The sequence below is a fragment of the Hyla sarda genome, chromosome 10, assembly GCF_029499605.1.
Source record: "Hyla sarda isolate aHylSar1 chromosome 10, aHylSar1.hap1, whole genome shotgun sequence".
NCBI classification, from domain to species: Eukaryota; Metazoa; Chordata; class Amphibia; order Anura; family Hylidae; genus Hyla; species Hyla sarda.
In genome coordinates, this window is record NC_079198.1 from 28,144,565 (window position 1) to 28,165,399 (window position 20,835).

General features: G+C 46.5%; 1 protein-coding gene across 1 annotated transcript in view; it reads left to right on the forward strand.

Annotated features, from left to right (window-relative positions):
* The window catches only part of LOC130293191 (circularly permutated Ras protein 1-like), a 72,393-nt gene that overhangs the window by 4,254 nt on the left and 47,304 nt on the right, over positions 1 to 20,835 (forward strand). The window contains exons 3-6 of the mRNA XM_056541693.1: positions 170 to 284; positions 4,480 to 4,617; positions 5,209 to 5,283; positions 13,749 to 13,886. Of these exons, the coding sequence (XP_056397668.1) occupies positions 170 to 284; positions 4,480 to 4,617; positions 5,209 to 5,283; positions 13,749 to 13,886 (466 nt within the window). The remainder of the gene's footprint in view (positions 1 to 169; positions 285 to 4,479; positions 4,618 to 5,208; positions 5,284 to 13,748; positions 13,887 to 20,835) is intronic.

Genomic DNA, 20,835 nt, shown 5'->3' on the forward strand with positions numbered 1-20,835 from the left:
TCTGTTGGCTCTGTCCCAGGCTACACAACAAAGCTAAATAACAAAAAAAATACATACAAACTTTATACTACTAAAATGTATTTAAATACGACATATTCCCTTTCTGATTGTTTCATTTTAATGTTTGGTTTTATGATAATTCTAACCTATTAAATCATTTTTATGTCAGGTCTGTGACATGGAGTTTGGCTGTAGATACATTTATGTAGATGAGTCCAAAGGTCAGAATAATGCACAGCCAGAAAGCCACCCGTATCCAAGAACATCCCCAGGATCCCAGAATGGTATGTAAATATATACAACTGGGGAAAAAGGTCGGGGCGTCATAGTAACTTGTGGCTGTAAAACGGTCATGTAAAAACTGTCCCTTTTATTGTTTGCCCACGTATTTTCCAGTTTGTTATTACTCTAGATTGTTTTTCAGCTAGCTGCGGAAGATTTTTTAAAATTTTTTTTACTCTAAGAATTTCTGCCGGAGATGGAGCCGGCGGCACTAGGACCGCACGGACTGCTTTGCCATCCCCATAGATGGCAATGCATTTCTGAGCAGGTCTCCCAAAAGATCCAACCAAAAATGCATTGCCGTCTATGGGGGCAGCAATGCTGTCCGCTCATTCCTTGCGCTGCTGTGGAAATTCCGCCCAGAAATTCTGCAGTGTGAAGCTGGCCTAAGGGTCTATTCACACGGCAGAATTTCTGCTTGCGGAGTTCTGCCTGAAATTGAAACCCATAGACTTCTATGGGATTCCGCACTCCCATTCACACTTCTGAATTTCCGCAAGCGGAAATTCAGAAGTATAAATAGGAGTGCGGAATCCCATAGAAGTCTATGGGCTTTCATTTGAGGTGGATGTTCTGCCGCGTGAATAGACCCTTAGGCTATTACACACACCGTTTTTTGAGCAACATAAAATGGCCGTTTTAGACAGCCTCTTACAGCCATATCTACAGACGTTAAAATCTATAGCCCAAAAAATTGCTTTTTTTAATTAATTTTTTGCAATGAAGACTTTTTTTTTTTTTTTTTTGCAATGAAGACTTTTTTTTTTGCACGTTTATGTCCCACAATAAGTGCCAACATTATAAGTACTTTGGCACATCAGCTTGGTTTCCCTTTAACGATCACTATACTGTACTTTTCCATTGCCCAACCCTATGATGTACAGTTAAGTCTAGCCTATTTGCCCTGGATAGTATAACATGCAGGGCTCAAGTCCTGTAGGAACGCATGGGAACTAAGTTCCTGCACTTTTTTCACAGCAGGAACACTGTTCCCATTAGCAGGAGTCCTGCAAGACTAGCCCTTGAGTGGAAATCTTGGGTGAGTTCCCACACTTTTTTCCCCAGGACTTGACCCCTGATAACATGGGCAGTTTCAGCAGCAGATTTACACCCATTGACAGCATGATTCCGTTCATAGAAGGTTCCTCTACCTGTCAGGTGTAGAACTCTCATGTTGATGCAGCTAAGACCTTTGCCAACTTATGATTTTTTTTTTCTGCTTTAGATTTGTCTTAATTTACAGATTTTTCATCTTTTGATGTGTGATTTCAGATATAGTTCAAGGCCTATATTGCTCAAACTGCTGGCACAAGGACCGCACAGAAATGCGTCGTCTCATAGACGACTATGCATTCCTTATGGTGTCCTCTTTCTGAGGACATGGAAAAAGGAATTTCCGTGCCGGAATAATCTGGAACGGAAATACTGCCATATGCACAGTGCAGTAGAATTCAACAGGACTCTGCTGCAGCGGAAATTCCGTGCCAAATTCCAATGTACGGAACAGAAATTCCAACGTGTGAACATAACCTTTGTTTTTGGAGATTGTATGGTTGTGTGCTGGATTTTATGCATGGATTTTCATATCTACAAAAAACTTGCTATATATTCGGACCTACAAAGATCCATCGTCTCCCAGCTATTAGAACCAAAAATGTCTATATATAAAAAAAAAAAAAAAAAGGGGGAGGTGCCTAAAACTTAATTTTTATTCCACCAGATTAAATAAACCACCAAAAATAATCCAGTGCTCATATGACCACAACCAAATAATAATTAAATGCCCGTCATAAAACCAGTGATGAAGCATAGATTGTTACACAATCATAAAGATATCCAACAATAGCCAAACCCCAACGCGTTTCTGCCAATATTAACTGGCTTCCTCAGGGGATATCTAGTATGGATAATCCAATGAAATTCTAATGTTCACATTTGCAATCATGTTTGCCAATGGATATGTAGAAAACCACTGACTCAACTGAATTGCTATGATACTTATACTGTATGTTTGCCAAAGGATAAACAGCAACTCATAGGTTAAACAGAATTGCAGCAATACTCATACATTTAGTCAGAAATCGGGTACATGTGGTCAGAAACAGGGTACCCTTGGAGTATGGCAGCCCTTATCAGTAACCCTCATACAGCAGTTGCGATGGTCTCCGGTACCTACAATAAAGAACAAAAACGAAAGGAGGGCTATAAATAACACGTCTCCAGATCCCTTCCTACAAATATAGTGCCTCTTGTCACACTCACGGCCATAGGAGATCCAACACCTAAGAGAAAATACCCCATCACTTTCATTGTTCCCAGGTACCTAAGGAAGAAAAGATCACCGTACATAATGCCACTTGGCGGCTTACTCACGATTACACTGCCGGTCAGAGATTCTCAATGGTGGAGCACATACCCACAGTGGCGGGGAGCTGTGTGTTAAAGGGGAACTCCCCCCCCCCCTAGACATCTTGTCCCTTATCCAAAGGATAGGGCATAAGATGTCTGATTGCGGGGGTGCTGCCGCTGGGGACCCCCGGGATCTCGGCTGCAGCACCCCGCTGTCATTACTGCTCAGAGCAAACTCGCTCCGTGCGTAATGACAGGCGATACAGGGGCTGGAGCCTCCTCCCATAGTCTCGCATTAAGGGGGCAGGCCATGATGTCACATGGGGGCGGAGCCATGATGTAACGATGCTCCGGCTCCTGTATTGCCCGTTATTACGTATGGAGCGAGTTTGCTCTGAGCCGTAATGACAGCAGGGTGCTGCAGCCGAGCCCAGCGGCGGGACCCCCGCAATCAGACATCTAATCCCCTATCCTTTGGATTTGGGATAAGATGTCTAGGGGCGGAGTACCCCTTTAAGTACAGCTACTCAGTGCTCTCACTCGTGGAGCCGGCGTATGTCGCCAGCCCACTACGTCAGCATGACGCCCCGCTGTGGCATCGCAGCGGTGCAAATTGAATTAGCTGTAAGCAGTGCTAAAGTTCCGGCCGGATTCCTGCGCATGCGCAAATTATGCGCTTCATGTGATTTAGGCAATAAGTTTCAAATCTTATACATGATGGTAAGCATGGATAGCGGCAGAGACTGATAAGTTTTTCACATATAAAAAAAAATTAAAACAACCAATATTATTATCAATCAGATAATTATTCTAAATAGCATACGGTAAATGTTATAACATCAGACGACTCATATTGGACAAACAGGACTAATAGTATAACTTACATACATAACTTGGAGACAGATATGGTGGCACTGGTCAGTAACCCTACGCATCCAACCACAATTAAAGGGATGCTAAGTTTTCAGCTAAGTAGGTACCGATCAAAAATGCCACCCACATATGTCCACCACAGTATAATTGAGCAAGAACCTGACAGAGGGCAGAGCCCATTCACCCTCAAACCTCTGTATTAAAGTTATGTACTCACATACCTGCCTTCCATGGGCACTGTCATCAACTTTTTTTTTTTGATATGTTGTAGTACTTATGTACTACAACATATCTCTAATATAGTTTCATTATATATATATTTTTATTAATATGGTGAAATTTACGTTTGAAAACCGGCCACTAGGGGTCTCCCTCCTAGTGGCCGTCAGCAGCCTGGCATGACGTCACGGCTGAAAAAGGACTGATGCGGCTGGGCATTGGTCCTTTTCATTCAGCCTGCGCTCGCTCCCTGCCTGTCAATCAGCTTTCACTGGAGCGGGCGGGGGTTAGAGCTGCATGTATTAGTGGATGCCTCCAGTTGTTTCACCACTACAACTCCCAGCATGCCCTGACAGCCGATAGATGTCAGGGCAAGCTGGTAGTTGTAGTGGTAAAACAGCTGGAGGCACCCTGTATAGGTGAACTAAGGGCGGAAGTGCCGGCCCCAGCAGGCATCAGTGACGTGGTGCCTGCTGGGGAAGTCTGCCTGGTAAGTGAGCACACTACCAGGCAGACAAAAAGGCATTTCTAAAATAGTAAAAAAAAAAAAATTAAGGCAGGGAGGGGGTTAGGGAAAGATGTGCAATAGGCAGGAAAAGAAAAAAAAAAAAAAAGGATGGTGGGAGCTACCCTTTAAGTATATGTTCTCAGGGATGCTGTTCACCCTCAGAGTTTTATTATATTTAGGGTCATGTACTTGCATGTATGCCGTGAGCATATATAACATAAACACCAGGAAGTCTTAACATGTTTTAGGGCACTGGGCACCCAACGTGATATATAGTCATGGAAACTACGGAGGTGATGCTTTACTCAGTGATGTGACTCCTTGGGGGTATCTCATCGGCCTAGGGCTCCACCGTGAAGAATCTCTGAGCGGCAGTGTAATCATGAGTAAGCCGCCAAGTGGCATTATGTACGGTGATCTTTTCTTCCTTAGGTACCTGGGAACAATGAAAGTGATGGGGTATTTTCTCTTAGGTGTTGGATCTCCTATGGCTGTGAGTGTGACAAGAGGTACTATATTTGTAGGAAGGGATCTGGAGACGTGTTATTTACCGGAGACCATCGCTACTGCTGTATGAGGGTTACTGATAGGGGCTGCCATACCCAAGGGTAACTTTTATGACGGCCATTTAATTATTATTTGGCTGTATCATTTTTTTGATAAGAAATTTTTGATTTTCATATCTGCATCAGATAAACTTCACGGTGGATTCCCATTAAAGGGGACATTAGTGGAGCTGACCAATCCTCTTTAAGGGTTACGCACGTACGCAGTGTATTTTACACTGCACAATGGGGAACACGCTGCGTATTCTACAATTAGCAGACACACAGGGCTACCTGGCGGCAGTGCGGTCTGGAGGTGGGTCCAATTTTGCGCAGCGTGAAATACGCTTCATAAGTGCTACGTGGGACCGTACCCTCAGACAGGTTATAAATTGCAGGTTGATTTTCTCTCTTTTTTTCCTGTGACTACAGGTACTGTATTGGACCCAGCTTTTTATGACAACATTAATCAAGCAGACCCGCCCAGAAGAGATCCAGCAGTTAATGGTAAGGGTGAAGAATAACCTCATTGCATGTTCAGCCTTGGTTACATATACTGCACTCGGTTCAACTTGACTCCCCAACCACCCCTTGGGCATCTTACTATTACATGCATGTCATTTTCAGCTACATCGTGTTTTGTAGCCAGTGATCATGGCAGGAGACTAGAGCACTATTCACTTTAGGTTACAGAGTGGAATAAAGTCGATATTAATGTACAGCATCCTAATAATAAGTTATAAAGCCCCTAGCGCTGCCTGCATCCACAGAAGTCAGATCAGAGCAGCAGAACAGGTAGCCGAGCGATCTCTTGTTCCTTATGGAACTCAGCTTTTTAGCTGTATTGGTGTGTTAAAGAGGTACAGTCCACTCCAGTGGAAAACATTTAAAGGGGAACTCCGGTGGAAAACAATGTTTTTTCAAATTAACTGGTGCCAGAAATGTGGTGGCGGGGTGTGTGGTGCAGGGAAGATGTTGTTACCCAAGGGGCAGATGGAATTAACCCCTTGTATTTGTGATGCCAGGGCATGGTTTAGCCTATAACCATCCGAAGGTATACTGCTGGATTCTGGGCTAGGCACAGGGCAATAAAGACTCCGATGCCAAGTTAGGAACAATGGTAGCTTTACTGAGGGTAGACAGTTGGTAAAGTCTATACAGTTCAGCCAGGGCCCAAAGACAAAGAGGTGACCAGTGATGCAGATACCTTAAGGGCTTGCTGGGACTTGTAGTAGGACTGGACAATTGAATGCAGACCCCGCTGACTTGACAGATGACAGGGAATGACTTTACTTGACTCATAAAGCCGTGACTTTAGCTTACTTGACATGATTGTGGCTGTAGGACTTGACTTTGAGGTCTCCAACACTCTGGACACACACACTAGGCGACTGCACTGGACCTCAGCTTAGCAGAAGAGCAGAGCTCAAAGAGAAAGAAGCTAGCTCAGCCAGGGCTTATATGGGGGAGACTAGGTCACTCTTGGGATCACCTGGTCACTGGTACCTCCTAGGTAACAATCACATGACATATCACATGGTATAACTCTTAAAGCATCATTACATTTTATAACACTTTACATGGTAAAACATATTTACAATGGGGAAACAAGGGCAGGGACCTTGGGGACACTGAAGGAGGCTGCCCGACAGGACAGCAGGAGCATGGGGTAACACCTCCCGTACTGGGCCACCACAAACTCCCCCTCATAATTAAAGTTGTCCTCAACGCCCAGTCCTGGAGGGTGGAGGACTGAAGTGGCCACTGAGGCCTAGAGACAGTTCCTGGGGCATTTATGCACAATCCAGTGTTGGATCAAGGACGTATGCCCAAAATCTGTGGGGTGTTTGCTAAAAGCTTCATGGTACCTTTTGGCGACATTGATGACTCCCTTGACTTGGTCCCTTGGGGTAGTGTGGTCTCCAACGTGGAGTCGTGCCCACCAGGGCTCGGGAGGACTCGTACTGGATCCTTCAGCCACTTGGGCTGCACGATGTCGGGCCACCTTATGTTCTGTTAAGATGTTCTTTAACTCAATGAGATACAACTGGGCTACTGGGGTGTATTTGGGTAACACAGTAGCAGCATCAGATAGGTTGACTAACCGGACTGGAACTCTCCCGTTGGTAACGGTGACAAGGCTTCTCGCAGCTTGGACAAGAGTATGGTCTTCTAGTTGCAGAGGCTCCAGCAGGGCTTGATAGTCTCTATTTTTGACTCCGGGACATGCATGACACCAGATGATAGTCTCTGTGTTGGGTTGCAAGGTCACCGATCGGATGTCTTGTACTCAAACTCTGCAGATTTCACCTTGCTTGTTGGCAAACTTCCGCTCCGCTTGTAGAACTTTCAAGTGGTGCTGCTCAGCCCGCTGGCCTGAAGGGAAAGAGAGGCATGCAAGGAATCTACTATTTCAACAAAACAGTTTTTCATAATGTTCATCCCCAGTATGAATTCAGCAGACCCCTTATCTGTCACATTAGTTACAATCACTTCCTGCCCGCTAAGTCCATGCTCTCCTAACTGAATGGTTGGCTCCCAGTATCTATGTCTGGGGACTGGTTGCCCATTACCTGCAACTTCTCTGAAGTTAACATCCTTCGGTTCACACAATAAACTAGCATCCCAATGCTGATAGAAAACATTTTTAGGTATAGTAGACACTTGTGACCCGGTATCTATCAACGCCTCCAATGGTACACCTTCTACAATAACTTTTACATAGGGGCAGGAGGCGACAAAAGTGAGAGTCCTGACTGAGGTTGTTTGGGGGTCTGACCTGATGACTGTTTTCATGAGGGCCGGTCCGCGACCTCAGGAGAAATCCGATTAAATCCCAACACTGCATTTTCCAATGTCCTGGTTTATTACAATATGTACAAAAGGGTCTTTGAGTGCCTGAGGGTCTATTACGCAGAGGGTTGCGGGAGTTAAAATTGCAGGGAGAAGGAGCAAGGGTAGGTTTTCTATGCAGGGGCGGTTCACGGTCAGGTGGGGCCGACCAGGTGGCAAGCTCCTTCACAGCCTTAGTCAGTTGTTCAATGTCCTGCCTAACACTCTGTAAATCTGAGGGTGCGGTGGCAAAGCAGGTGACACTAGGGCTGGTGATGGTGGTGGTATAGGTCTGGCTACCACCCCTAATGGCTCTTGGACAGGTGGACAAGTTTCCTCTAACTCAGTTCCGGACTCAATCATTCGAATAGCCAGTCTCTTGAAAGAAAGGAATGACAAGTTGGGGTTCTGGACCGCTAACATTCGCAGCTGGCCTTTGTCCAACTTATTATGAGCCCCATCAATAAATCTGTCCATTAACACCTTGTTGCCCTGCTCGGGAGTTATACCATCTAATTTTTGAACAGTCTCTAGGGCATTCTGTAAGGCTACGGCATATGCTCTCAAGGTCTCCCCTGGCTTCTGTCGCCTTTCCTGCTGCCGGAGACGTACCTCTGATGGTGAATGGGACTCAAATACCTGGTACAGTCCTTCAAAGATCTGCTCTACAGTCGCCTTCTCGGAGGCTGGCCAGGTGCTAACTTCCTCTAACGCTGGTCCCTGGAGTTGTCCTGTGAGCAATTGCACCTGTTGATTAGGAGGGAAAGAGTAAAAGACAAACAAACTCTGGATCCTTTCTTTGAAATCCCTCAGGGTGAAGGGGTCTTCATTGTAGGTAGGGAGGACAGGGTTCCCCATGAATACCAGTGCAGATGCTGGAACACCAGGCTTGTTGAAGTGGACTGCAGGCAGGACTGGCAACATTCCGGATGCTGGGGCAGGTAATGATCCCGCTGCTGGAGATGGAGAGGTACTGTCGCCTGGTTGATTTGGAGAGCTGGGTTCTGACATCTTGCTGAATTTTGAGTGTGCTGTCGCTTTAAGAAGAATAAGGTGCTTTCCCCTTTAAGATAATAATAAGTGCTGCAGCGGGTTACACTTGGCTAGTGGGAGTACTATAAAGAATGCTCTCCCTCCATTTTGCAGGTACCCGATAGTAATTTGTCTTGCGGCCAGACTTGCGGACACTAGTGGGTTAATGCTGATAGTTACTGGCACCGGTAATCCTTGGCGTTTGCAGAGTCTGCGCTGCAGCGGGTGCTTGATAGAAGACAGCGGAGCAGGGCGCAGCCGTCGGAACCTCCAATATGGCTGCGCCCAGGGAACTTCCTGTTTTGGTCCGGTCGGCAAAGTCTTCCACTGTGTAACACAGGGCGACTCTTTGGTTCCTCCTCACTGTGCTGGAGAGGCGTCACCGCTGGGGACTGATGGGGCGGAGCTGTGACCGCTCGCGCGTGGGAAGCACGGGACCCAATTAAACCTTTCACGTGCTGACTTTTCGGCACAGAATTAAATCGCATTGGCATGCGATTTTTGCAGACAGTATTGGACACAGTTCAGACTAGGGGAGAGGACTTGTGGCATAAGGCTCAAGCCCATATCCTGTTCATAGGATGCCAAAAGTTGAGGTGGCGGGGCGTGTGGTGCAGGGCAGATGTTGTTATCCTAGGGGCAGATGGCATTAGCCCCTTGTATTCAGCTTTACTGAGGGTAGACAGTTGGTAAAGTCTATACAGTTCAGCCAGGGCCCAAGGGGGTGACCAGTGACGCAGAGACCTTAAGGGTTTGCTGGGACTTGTAGTAGGACTGGACAATTGAATGCAGACCACGCTGACTTGACAGATGACAAGGACTGACTTGACTTGACTCCTAAAGCTGTGACTTTATCTTACTTGAATTGATGGTGGCTGCCGGACTGGACTTTGAGGCCTCCAGTACGACTGCACTGGACCTCAGCAGGAAGCAAGAGCTAAGAGAGAGAGGCTCCACCCAGGGCTTATATGGGGGAGACTAGCAGGGAGCCCATAGGTCACTCTTGGGATCACCTGGTCACTGGTACCTCCTGGGTAACAATCACATGACATATCACATGGTATAACTCTAAAAGCAACTTTACATGGTAAAACATATTTACAATGGGGAAACAAGTGCAGGGGGCCTTGGGGACACTGAAGGAGGCTGCCTGACAGGACAGCAGGAGCACGGGGTAACACCTCCCGTACTGGGCTACCACAGAGAGTTAAAAAGATTTGTAAATTACTTCTATGTAAAAATCTTAATCCTTTCAGTACTTATCAACTACTGTATACTAAAGATGAAGTTGTATTGTTCTTTTCTGTCTGACCACAGTGCTCTCTGCTGACACCTCTGTCCATGTCAGGAACTGTCCATAGCAGTATAGGTTTGCAATAGGGATTTGCTCCTACTCTGGACAGTTCCTGACACAGACAGAGGTATCAGTCAGGAGCACTGTGGTCAGACAGAAAACAACTATACAACTTCTTGTGGAGCATACAGCAGCTGATAAGAACTAGAAGGCTTAAGATTTATAAATAGAAGTAATTTACAAATCTGTATAACTTTCTGGCACCAGTTGATTTAAAAAAAAAATGTTTTCCACCGGAGTACCCTTTAAGAAAGCCAATACAATTGAATATAGGGATATAAAAGTATATATCACTGTCTGAAATGAAACACATTAACCCCTTCATGACCCAGCCCATTTTCACCTTCATGACCTGGGCATTTTTTGAAAATCTGACCACTGTCACTTTAAACATTAATAACTTTGGAATGCTTTTACTTATCATTCTGATTCCGAGATTGTTTTTTCGTGACATATTCTACTTTATGTTATCGGTAAAATTTCACTGATATTTGTATCCTTTCTTGGTAAAAAATCAAAAAATTTCATGAAAATTTTGAAAATTTAGCATTTTTCTAAATTTGAAAGTCTCTGCTTGAAAGGAAAATGGATATTCCAAATAAATTACATATTGATTCACATATACAATATGTCTACTTTGTGTTTGCATTAAAAAATTGACAAGTTTTTACTTTTGGAAGACACCAGAGGGCTTCAAAGTTCCGCAGCAATTTTCCAATTTTTCTCAAGATTTTCAAAATCGTAATTTTTCAGGGCCCAGTTCAGGTTGGAAGTGGATTTTAAGGATCTTCATATTAGAAATACCCCATAAATGACCCCATTATAAAAACTGCACCCCCAAAGTATTCAAAATGACATTCAGTAAGTGTTTTAACCCTTTAGGTGTTTCACAGGAATAGCAGCAAAGTGAAGGAGAAAATTCTAAATCTTCATTTTTGACACTCGCATTTTCTTGTAGACCCAATTTTTGAATTTTTACAAGGGGTAAAAGGAGAGAAATCACCCTAAAATTGGTAACCCAATTTCTCTTGAGTAAGGAAATACCTCATATGTCTATGTAAAGTGTTCGGCGGGCGCAGTAGAGGGCTCAGAAGGGAAGGAGCGACAATGGGATTTTGGAGAGTGAGTTTTTCTGAAAGGGTTTTTGGGGGGCATGTCCCATTTAGGAAGCCCCTATGGTGCCAGAACAGTGGACCCCCCCCACATTTGACCCCATTTTGGAAACTATACCCCTCATGGAATTTAATAAGGGGTGCAGTGAGCATTTACACCCCACTGGCGTTTGACAGATATTTGAAACAGTGGACTGTGCAAATCAAAAATTTTATTTTTCATTTTCACAGACCACTGTTCCAAAAATCATACACCAGTGGGGTGTAAATGCTCACTGCACCCCTTATTACATTCCGTGAGGGGTGTAGTTTCCAAAATGGGGTCACATATGGATATTTATTGTTTTGCGTTTGTCAGAACTGCTGTAACAATCAGCCACCCCTGTGCAAATCGCCTCAAATGTACATGGTGCACTCTCCCTTCTGGGCCTTGTTGTGCGCCCCCAGAGCACTTTGTGCCCACATATGGGGTATCTCCGTACTCACGAGAAATTGCGTTACAAATTTAGAGGGTCTTTTTTCCCTTTTACCTCTTGTGAAAATGAAAAGTATAGGGCAACACCAGCATGTCAGTGTAAAAAATTTATTTTTTTACACTAACATGCTGGTGTAGACCCCAACTTCACCTTTTCATAAGGGGTTAAAGAAGAAAAAGCCCCCCAAAATTTGTAAGGCAATTTCTCCCGAGTACGGCGATACCCCATATGTGTCCCAAAACTGTTGCCCTGAAATACGACACGGCTCCAAAGTGAGAGAGCGCCATGCGCATTTGAGGCCTGAATTAGGGATTTGCATAGGGGTGGACATAGGGGTATTCTACGCCAGTGATTCCCAAACAGGGTGCCTCCAGCTGTTGCAAAACTCCTAGCATGCCTGGACAGTCAATGGCTGTCCGGCAATACTGGGAGTTATTATTTTGCAACAGCTGGAGGCTCCGTTTTGGAAACAGTAGCGTACCAGACGTTTTTCATTTTTTGGGGGGAGGGGGGCTGTGTAGGGGTATGTGTATATGTAGTGTTTTTTACTTTTTATTGTAGGTTAGTGTCAGTGTAGTGTAGTGTTTTTAGGGTACAGTCACATGGGCAGAGGTTCACAGCAAGTTTGCCGCTGGAAGTTTGAGCTGCAGCGCAAAATTTGCGCCATCTCAAACTTGCAGCACTCACTGTAAACCTCCGCCCATGTGAGTGTACCCTGTACATTCACATTGGGGGGAGGGGGCAAACATCCAGCTGTTGCAAACTCCGAGCATGCCCTTTGGCTGTCCGTGCATGCTGGGAGTTGTAGTTTTGCAACAGCTGGAGGAACACTGGTTTGGAAACACTAAGTTAAGTAATAAACTTTCAAGTGTTTTGCAACCAAACTTAGTGTTTCCAAACCAGTGTGCCTCCAGCTGTTGCAAAACTACAACTCCCAGCATGCATGGTCTGTCAGTGCATGCTGGGAGTTATAGTTTTGCAACAATTGCAACAGCTGGAGGCACTGAGGTAGGAAACGGACAATGTTTCCCAACTAGTGTGCCTCCAGTTGTTGCAAAACTACAACTCCCAGCATGCCCAGACTGCCAAGGCATGCTGGAAGTTGTAATTCGGCAATATCTGAAGGATCAGATGTTGCCGAACTACAACTTCCAGCATGCTTGGGCAGTCTGGGCATGCTGGGAGTTGTAGTTTTGCAACATCTGGAGGTCCACAGTTTGGAGACCACTGTATAATGGTCTCCAATCTGTGCTCTTCCAGATGTTAGAGAACTACAACTCCCAGCATGCCTGGACAGACTGAGCATGCTGAGATTTGTAGTTTTGCTACATCTGGAAGAGCACAGATTGGAGACCATTATACAGTGGTCTCCAAACTGTGGACCTCCAGATGTTGCAAAACTACAACTCCCAGCATGCCCAGAAAGCCAAAGGCTGTCTGGGCATGCTGGGAGTTGCAGTTTTAAAACTCTCAGAGGCAGCAGTGAGATCGCTTTACGGCGATCTCACTGCTGCCAATGAAGATGCCGCACTGCTGCCGGAAACTCACCTCCGGGACGCAGCGCAGCCGGGACCGCACGGAGGACGCCGGGACCGCACGGAGGACGCCGGGACCGCCGGGACCGCTCGGGACACCGCTCCGACGGGTAAGTGACGCCGGGGGACGGGTCAGGGACACTTAGCAGAGCGGTGTGTGTCCCGATCCCCGTGATCGGAACTCACACACCGCGCTGCTAAGTATTCTGATAGCGAAACGCTGCTATCAGCTAGTCAGATTTGACCAGCTGATAGCAGCGATCGCTGGGGGGGGGTGGAGGACGAAACCCCCCGTGGTCGCACGGTAAGATGACTGGCTATCAGTGATAGCCACCATCTTTCCGGGCGCTGCGGGATGCCGCGAGTAGCGGCAGTAATGTCCATGACGTACCTGTATGTCATGGGTCGGGAACACCTTGCCACCCATGACGTACAGGTATGTCATAGGTCAGGAAGGGGTTAACCTACCAATAATGCATTTCAGAGGGACAGTAAAAGATAGATAGATATTACAGCTTGCTTTGTGTGATCTCCTAACTGCAGAGTGTGAACAGGACTCTCCAGGAGGGAATATTCTATTCCTATTTGTTTCTATGAACATTCTACTTCATATGTTGTGTTTTCTTTACAGGGCTCCAACATTGCACGCTCTCACCAGAACCCAATATATATGGCTTACGGCCAACATCTCCCAAGCAGTTAGAAGGTCGCAAAACGCCACCACCTGTTCCACAACGAGGGAGAAAATTCCCTGTGTCTCCGCCTCTAGGTAAAGCTATCTCACTTTGTGTGTGTGTATCCACTGTCTCTTTAAAGTTTTCTACTGTCTGTTCACTACCGACTTTTAACCATTGACCATTATTGTATACTAATGTGGCGTCGGGGTGTGAGGTGCAGGGTAGATGTTATAACCTAAGGGGCAGATGTTATTAACCCCTTCTTGTCGTGATGCCAAGGCGTGGTTTAGCCTTCCCCACCCAAAGGTAATACCGCTGGTCCTGGGCTAGGCACGGGGGCAATGAAGACACCGATGCCAAGTTACAGACAAACGGTAGACACAGTCTATGCAGTACAGCCAATATCCCAAGGAGGGACCTTGCAGGCTTGCTGGGACTTGCAGTAGTTAGACTGACTTTGGTGCAGGCCACGGTGACTTGATTTGACTGACTTGATGACTGACAATTAGATGACTTTGGCTTACTTGCAATTGACAGGTGGCTGCAGACTTTAGGCTTGAGGCCTCCAATGCTTCGGACACACACTGAGATGACTGCACTGGACCTCAGGAACTAAGAGAGAGATTGCAGCCCATTCCCTGGTTATATAGGGGGGCTGTGCAAGGAGCCCATAGGTCACTTGGGGGGTCAAGTGGTCACTAGTGCCTACTGGGTAACAATCACATGGTATAACAATTAAAGAAAGAGTACATTATTAATATCACATCTTATATACACAGGTGATAATACATAAAGGGCAATAAATGGAGGAAAAAGGCAGAGGTAGCGCCGGGTACGGTGTAGGTCTTTAGCCGGTGTAGGTGGGTACCCAGGTGGGGGTAGCGTATTCCTTGCCGGTGATGGTAGCTTGGTATGCAGCCCAGCAGCGTGAGGACGGAGCCCAGCGGAGAGTCCGTAGAGTAATGCAGAGGTATAGGAGGAAAAAAGCTGCGATGGCGCTCCCAAGAAAATAACCCGAAGTCGTGGGTATTGTTGAAAAATGAATAAATAATTTATTCTTACAGCATTAGAAATCAAAGAAAATAATAAATGTAAAACAAGACGCGTTTCGGGAGTCACAGCTCCCTTTTTCAATTGCAGTTGGTTACTGTATGGCAAGGTGACAGGTATACGTGTTTAAATACATGAAAAATGGCGCCAAAACCAGGTGAGCTGGTGACGTCATGTGGGGTAGATGCCGGGGCCAGGTAAGGGCCGGGCATTAAAGACCTATCTAATAAAACATATTCAATGAAGGAGCATGAAAACCACATAAAACATGTAAAAAAGCATAGGTATAGTCTTTTACAGGAGTATTTGGATGTTCAAACTGAACCGCGAGAAATGTCCGTGGTGGCGAGGACGTATAAGTCCGGGTTGCAAGTCCTTGTCGCTGATGGCGGTAGAATAAAGTTAAAAAATGTCAGCCAATCGCTGCTGGACCGGTCCAGGTGGCGGCCAATCAGAATGAAGATGTGTATATCCTCTACGGGTGATTCCTAGAGGCATCGGCGGCAAATCCATTTTGAAGAATACGACCAATAGCTGCTGGGCAGGTCCCGGCGGCGACCAATCATGAAGAGGGGTGTCAGACTTTATCATCGTCCGGGCGGGCTGTCATCTAATCTGGAGGTCATCAAAGTCCGGAACACACTCGGAAGTTGTCATGGAGGAGCTGTAAACCTGTAAGGGAGAAAAGAGGAAGAAGGGGAGGGGTGAGACAGGTGGTTTTGGCGGCGGCTTGCTGTCAGCTTGTCCCGCAGTGAGGAGGCATCTGGTGCGGCTGTCATGATGTCATCGGGACCTTGTGCTGCCTTTAGCTCGCATCAGTGGGTGGACTGGGGGTATGGATTACATGACGTTTTCGATGTATTCATTCAGACCTGAGGGGGTCAAAGTTTTGAGGGTGAAGATCCAGAAGTTTTCACGTTTCCTCAGTACTGCGAAGCGGTGGGCCGTGTCGGGGAAGATGTGTTCAATGGGTGTGATGGTGTGGCACCTGAAGTCGCTGCTGTGCTTTTCCGCTGCATGCCTGGAGACACTATGGAGTTGGTATCCCTTGGTGACATTAGATCTGTGCTTGTTAATGCGCTTATTCAGTGGTTGGATGGTACGTACGACGTACTGGAGACCACAGGGGCACTCGAGGAGGTAGATCATGTAGGAGGTGCTGCAGTTGATGAAACTCTTGATGGATTAAGTGATGTTGGTGATCCTGCAGGTGAACTTGGTGCATTTGTTCGCAATGTTGTTGCAGCATTTGCAAAGGGGTTTGCTGCACTTGTATGAGCCGGTGACATGTGGGGTGTCCAGCAGGGTAGTGTGTTTCTTTGGTGCTTTGAATTTACTGGGTGCCAGCATATTTTTGAGAGATCTGTTCTTCTGTTCTTTCTGAAAGTGATATTAGGTCTGGGAGGCAGAATGCCCGGTGGTACCTTCAACTACCGCGGCACCCAGCGGAGCACCGGACACTACCGTCAACCACCCTCCCATCCCACCCGAACTTCTGGAATTCATCGACAGGCAACACAAGATTGACAGCGACCACCCCAGCATTACTCCACCTCAGCTACCCTCCGGTCGCTTCGACTCACCAGCCAACAAGTCCTCCACATGCTTCGATGACTCCCTCATCACTGTGCACGGCAGCATCACACCGCCACGCACCCAGCAATCACCACTGCTGCAATCTGCCTCCCAAGACACCACCTCTTTTTTCACCCCCACAGCCGGCTACCCGCAATCTTCCCCCAACTTCCACAATAACGAAGTTACCGACCTGGGGGACTTCTCCACGGTCAACGCCTCCCTGGCCGAGTCTTTTTTAGTCTTTCCCCCGGCCCTGAACTGCAACACCACGCCGATCCAGGTGAAGGCCATACAAGCGGGGATCATCAACCAGTACCTGGAGAAAGTCACACTAGCCCCACCGCTGCAAGCATCACTACAAACCAGAACACAAAAAAGAAAAGAAAGAGAGGATGCAGACGAGGAAAAAGAAAGAAAGAAACAACACTTCCAGTAAAAGACTCTGAACCACCCATTCCATCCACCACCCACCTGGACACAGTAAAAATCTTCAATCTGCCCAACAAAACTCTCACTAAACACCATGAGAGTGTCCTCCAGAAAGGTCTGTCTTTTTGCCCATCAGCCAGACCAAATGAATTTACCCTGTTCCTGGACCTCAATGCCTACATCAGGAAACTGACTCTTAAAAGACATTTCAACCTACCCAGCTACTACGTCAAAGAGACACCTGCAGCTGCACAGACATCGGTACCTGCCACACCGATTGATCCTCCACCACATCACAGTGGACTCAAACTCAAGTCCTAGTTTTTTCCAGCTCATCACAAAGGCAATGTCATTGACACCTTCGCCGCCGGAGTATCAACTGATTTTGAGAGACTATGCAAGCCCTCCAACAAACCAAAGGACTCCAGCAAGCTCACATCTCAACAGAGAAAAGCCATCAAAGAACTGGCAGATGACCCCGACATCGTCATTAAATCAGCCGACAAAGGCGGCGGCATCGTCCTACTTAACAGAACCGACTACTTGAAGGAATCACAAAGGCTCCTCTCCGACCGCACCTTCTACAGCAAGTTGTCAAGAAACCCCATCACTGACCAACAGAAAGAACTCAGCAAACTACTCAACCATGGTCTGACAGAGGGCATCATCACAAAGCAGGAGCACAACTATATTAACATCACAGAGCCAGACACCCCATTGTTCTACTACCTGCCCAAAGTCCAGAAAGACCAAAAGAACCCACCCGGCAGACCTATCATTGCCGGCATTAACTCCCTGACATCGAATCTGTCACAGTACGTGGACGTCATCCTACAGCCATACATCCAAGCGCTACCCTTTTACACCAGGGACACCACAGACTTTATCAGCTCCATCCTCGAGGTTAAGTGGGAAAGTCACTACAGCCTTTTGACTATGGACATTACCTCACTGTACACTATCATTGACTACCACCTGGGAATTGCTTCAGTATCCCACTTTCTTCAAAGTGATCCCACCATGCCACCACTCCAGCGCCAATTCATCTTGGACAGCATCCTCTTCATCCTGCAGAACAATACGTTCAAATTCAACGGCAGCATTTACCACCAGTGCTGTAGCACAGCGATGGGGAGCCGATTCGCACCTAGTCTTGCTAACCTCTTCATGGGACACTTCGAAGAGACTGTACTGTACAGACATGAACTGTTCAAACACTGCATACTGTACAAAAGATACATAGATGACATCTTCATCATCTGGGACAGCTCTAAGGAAGATCTCAACAACTTCCTCACGTCCCTCAATGAAAACTCCTGGAACATCCAATTCACCTCTAACCACTCAGGGGACACCATTGAATACCTGGATGTCATTGTCTACCACACCGAGGACAACCAGGTCCAGAGTAAGACCTACTTCAAGTCAGTGGATGGGCTACCTCAACTATGACAGCTGCCACTTGAAGAAGTGGACACAGAACATCCCCTTTGGTCAATACAAAAGAATCAGAAGAAACTGCACCGAACCCTCAGACTTTGTGGACCAAAGTAGAATCCTGGAACAGCGCTTCAAATCCAAAGGCTTTCCCACCTCACTCATCAACTAGAGCAAACTCAAGGCTAGCAAATTCTCACAGAAAGAGTGCTTGAAACCTAAGGTCACCAACAATGACCCACCTGAACAAACCCACTCCTTCAACTTCATCACTACCTACAATGATGACCACAAAAGCATCAAGAAGATCATCACAGACCACTGGAAGACTCTCCTACTGGACCCCTTCCTTAAAGAAATTCTGCCTCCCAGACCTAATATCACTTTCAGAAAGAACAGATCTCTCAAAAATATGCTGGCACCCAGTAAACTCAAAGCACCAAAGAAACAAACTACCCTGCTTGACACCCACCTGTCATCGGCTCTTACAAGTGCAGCAAACCCCTTTGCAAACGCTGCAACAACATTGCGAACAAATGCACCAAGTTCACCTGCAGGATCACCAACATCACTTACCCTATCAAGAGTTTCATCAACTGCAGCACCTCCTAGGTGATCTACCTCCTCGAGTGCCCCTGTGGTCTCCAGTACGTCGGACGTACCATCCAACCACTGAATCAGCGCATTAACAAGCACAGATCTAATGTCACCAAGGGGTACCAACTCCATAGGGTCTCCAGGCATGCAGATGAAAAGCACAGCAGCGACTTCAGGTGCCACACCATCACACCCATTGAACACATCTCTGCCGACACGGCCCACCGCTTCGCAGTACTGAGGAAACGTGAAAACTTCTGGATCTTCACCCTCAAAACTTTGACCCCCTCGGGTCTGAATGAATACATCGAAAACATCCCGTAATCCATAACCCCAGTCCACCCACTGATGCCAGCTAAGGGCAGCACAAGGTCCCGATGACATCATGACCGCCGCACCAGATGCCTCCTCACTGCGGGACAAGCTGACAGCAAGCCGCCGCCAAAACCACCTGTCTCTCCCCTCCCCTTCTTCCTCTTTTCTCCCTTACAGGTTTACGGCTCCTCCATGACAAGTTCCGAGTGTGTTCTGGACTTTGATGACCTCCAGATTAGATGACAGCCCGCCCGGACGATGATAAAGTCTGACACCGGCATCCTGACAGCACTACAACACATCCCTCTTCATGATTGGTCGCCGCCGGGACCTGCCCAGCAGCTATTGGTCGTATTCTTCAAAATGGATTTGCCGCCGATGCCTTTAGGAATCACCCGTAGAGGATATACATGTCTTCATTCTTATTGGCCGCTACCCGGACCGGTCCAGCAGCAATTGGCTGACATTTTTTAACTTTATTCTACCGCCACCAGCGACAAGGACTTGCAACCCGGACTTATACGTCCCCCCTCCGATTGGCTCATCTAATATCACGGACAGCCAATCAGCATCCCACCCACTATCCCCTTACACATCTTTGGACTACATCCCCGTACGGCCAATGTTCCCCTATGACAGCGTAACTGTACACAGCTCCTGATTGGCCACCTTTTCACCTCTCGCAGCAAGCGGACAATCAGCTTCAAGAGGCTCGTCTCCATTCATTCCCCACAGCGGCAACCCTGCACAGCGATGACAGCCTCCTCCTACTGCCTCCTGATTGGTCCCACGGATGCCGGCAGCTTCCTGATTGGTCGCCAACACGGACATTTCTCGCGGTTCAGTTTGAACATCCAAATACTCCTGTAAAAGACTATACCTATGCTTTTTTACATGTTTTATGTGGTTTTCATGCTCCTTCATTGAATATGTTTTATTATATAGGTCTTTAAAGCCTGGCCCTTACCTGGCCCCGGCATCCACACCACATGACGTCACCAGCTCACCTGGTTTTTCATGTATTTAAACACGTATACCTGTCACCTTGCCATACAGCGACCACCTGCAATTGAAAAAGGGAGCTGTGACTCCCGAAACGCGTCTTGCTTTACATTTATTATTTTCTTTGATTTTTTATGCTGTAAGAATAAATTATTTATTCATTTTTCACCAATACCCATGAGTTTGGGTTATTTCCTTGGGAGCGCCATCGCAGCTTTTTTCCTCCTATACCTCTGCAATACATAAAGGGGGCCCTGGGGACATAGAGCGACTCTGCCTGATAGGGCAGAAGAAGTACGCGGAAACACCATCCTGTACTGGGCCACCACACTAATATCCCTTTTGAACAAGACTACCTAATAATTCTCCACAACAGTGTTCTATTTATACAATAAATACAATAACTTACTATTGCATCATGTTATAGATAGATTAATAGATAGATAGATATGAGATAAATAGATAGATATATGTAAGATAGATAGGTATGAGATAGATAGATAGATAGATAGATAGACAGATAGACAGAAAGATACAGAAAGACAGAAAGAAAGACATAGATATAGATAGAAAAAGATGGATTTTAAGATAGATTAAAAGATAACAGAGAAAATTGATCTATAATAATACTGC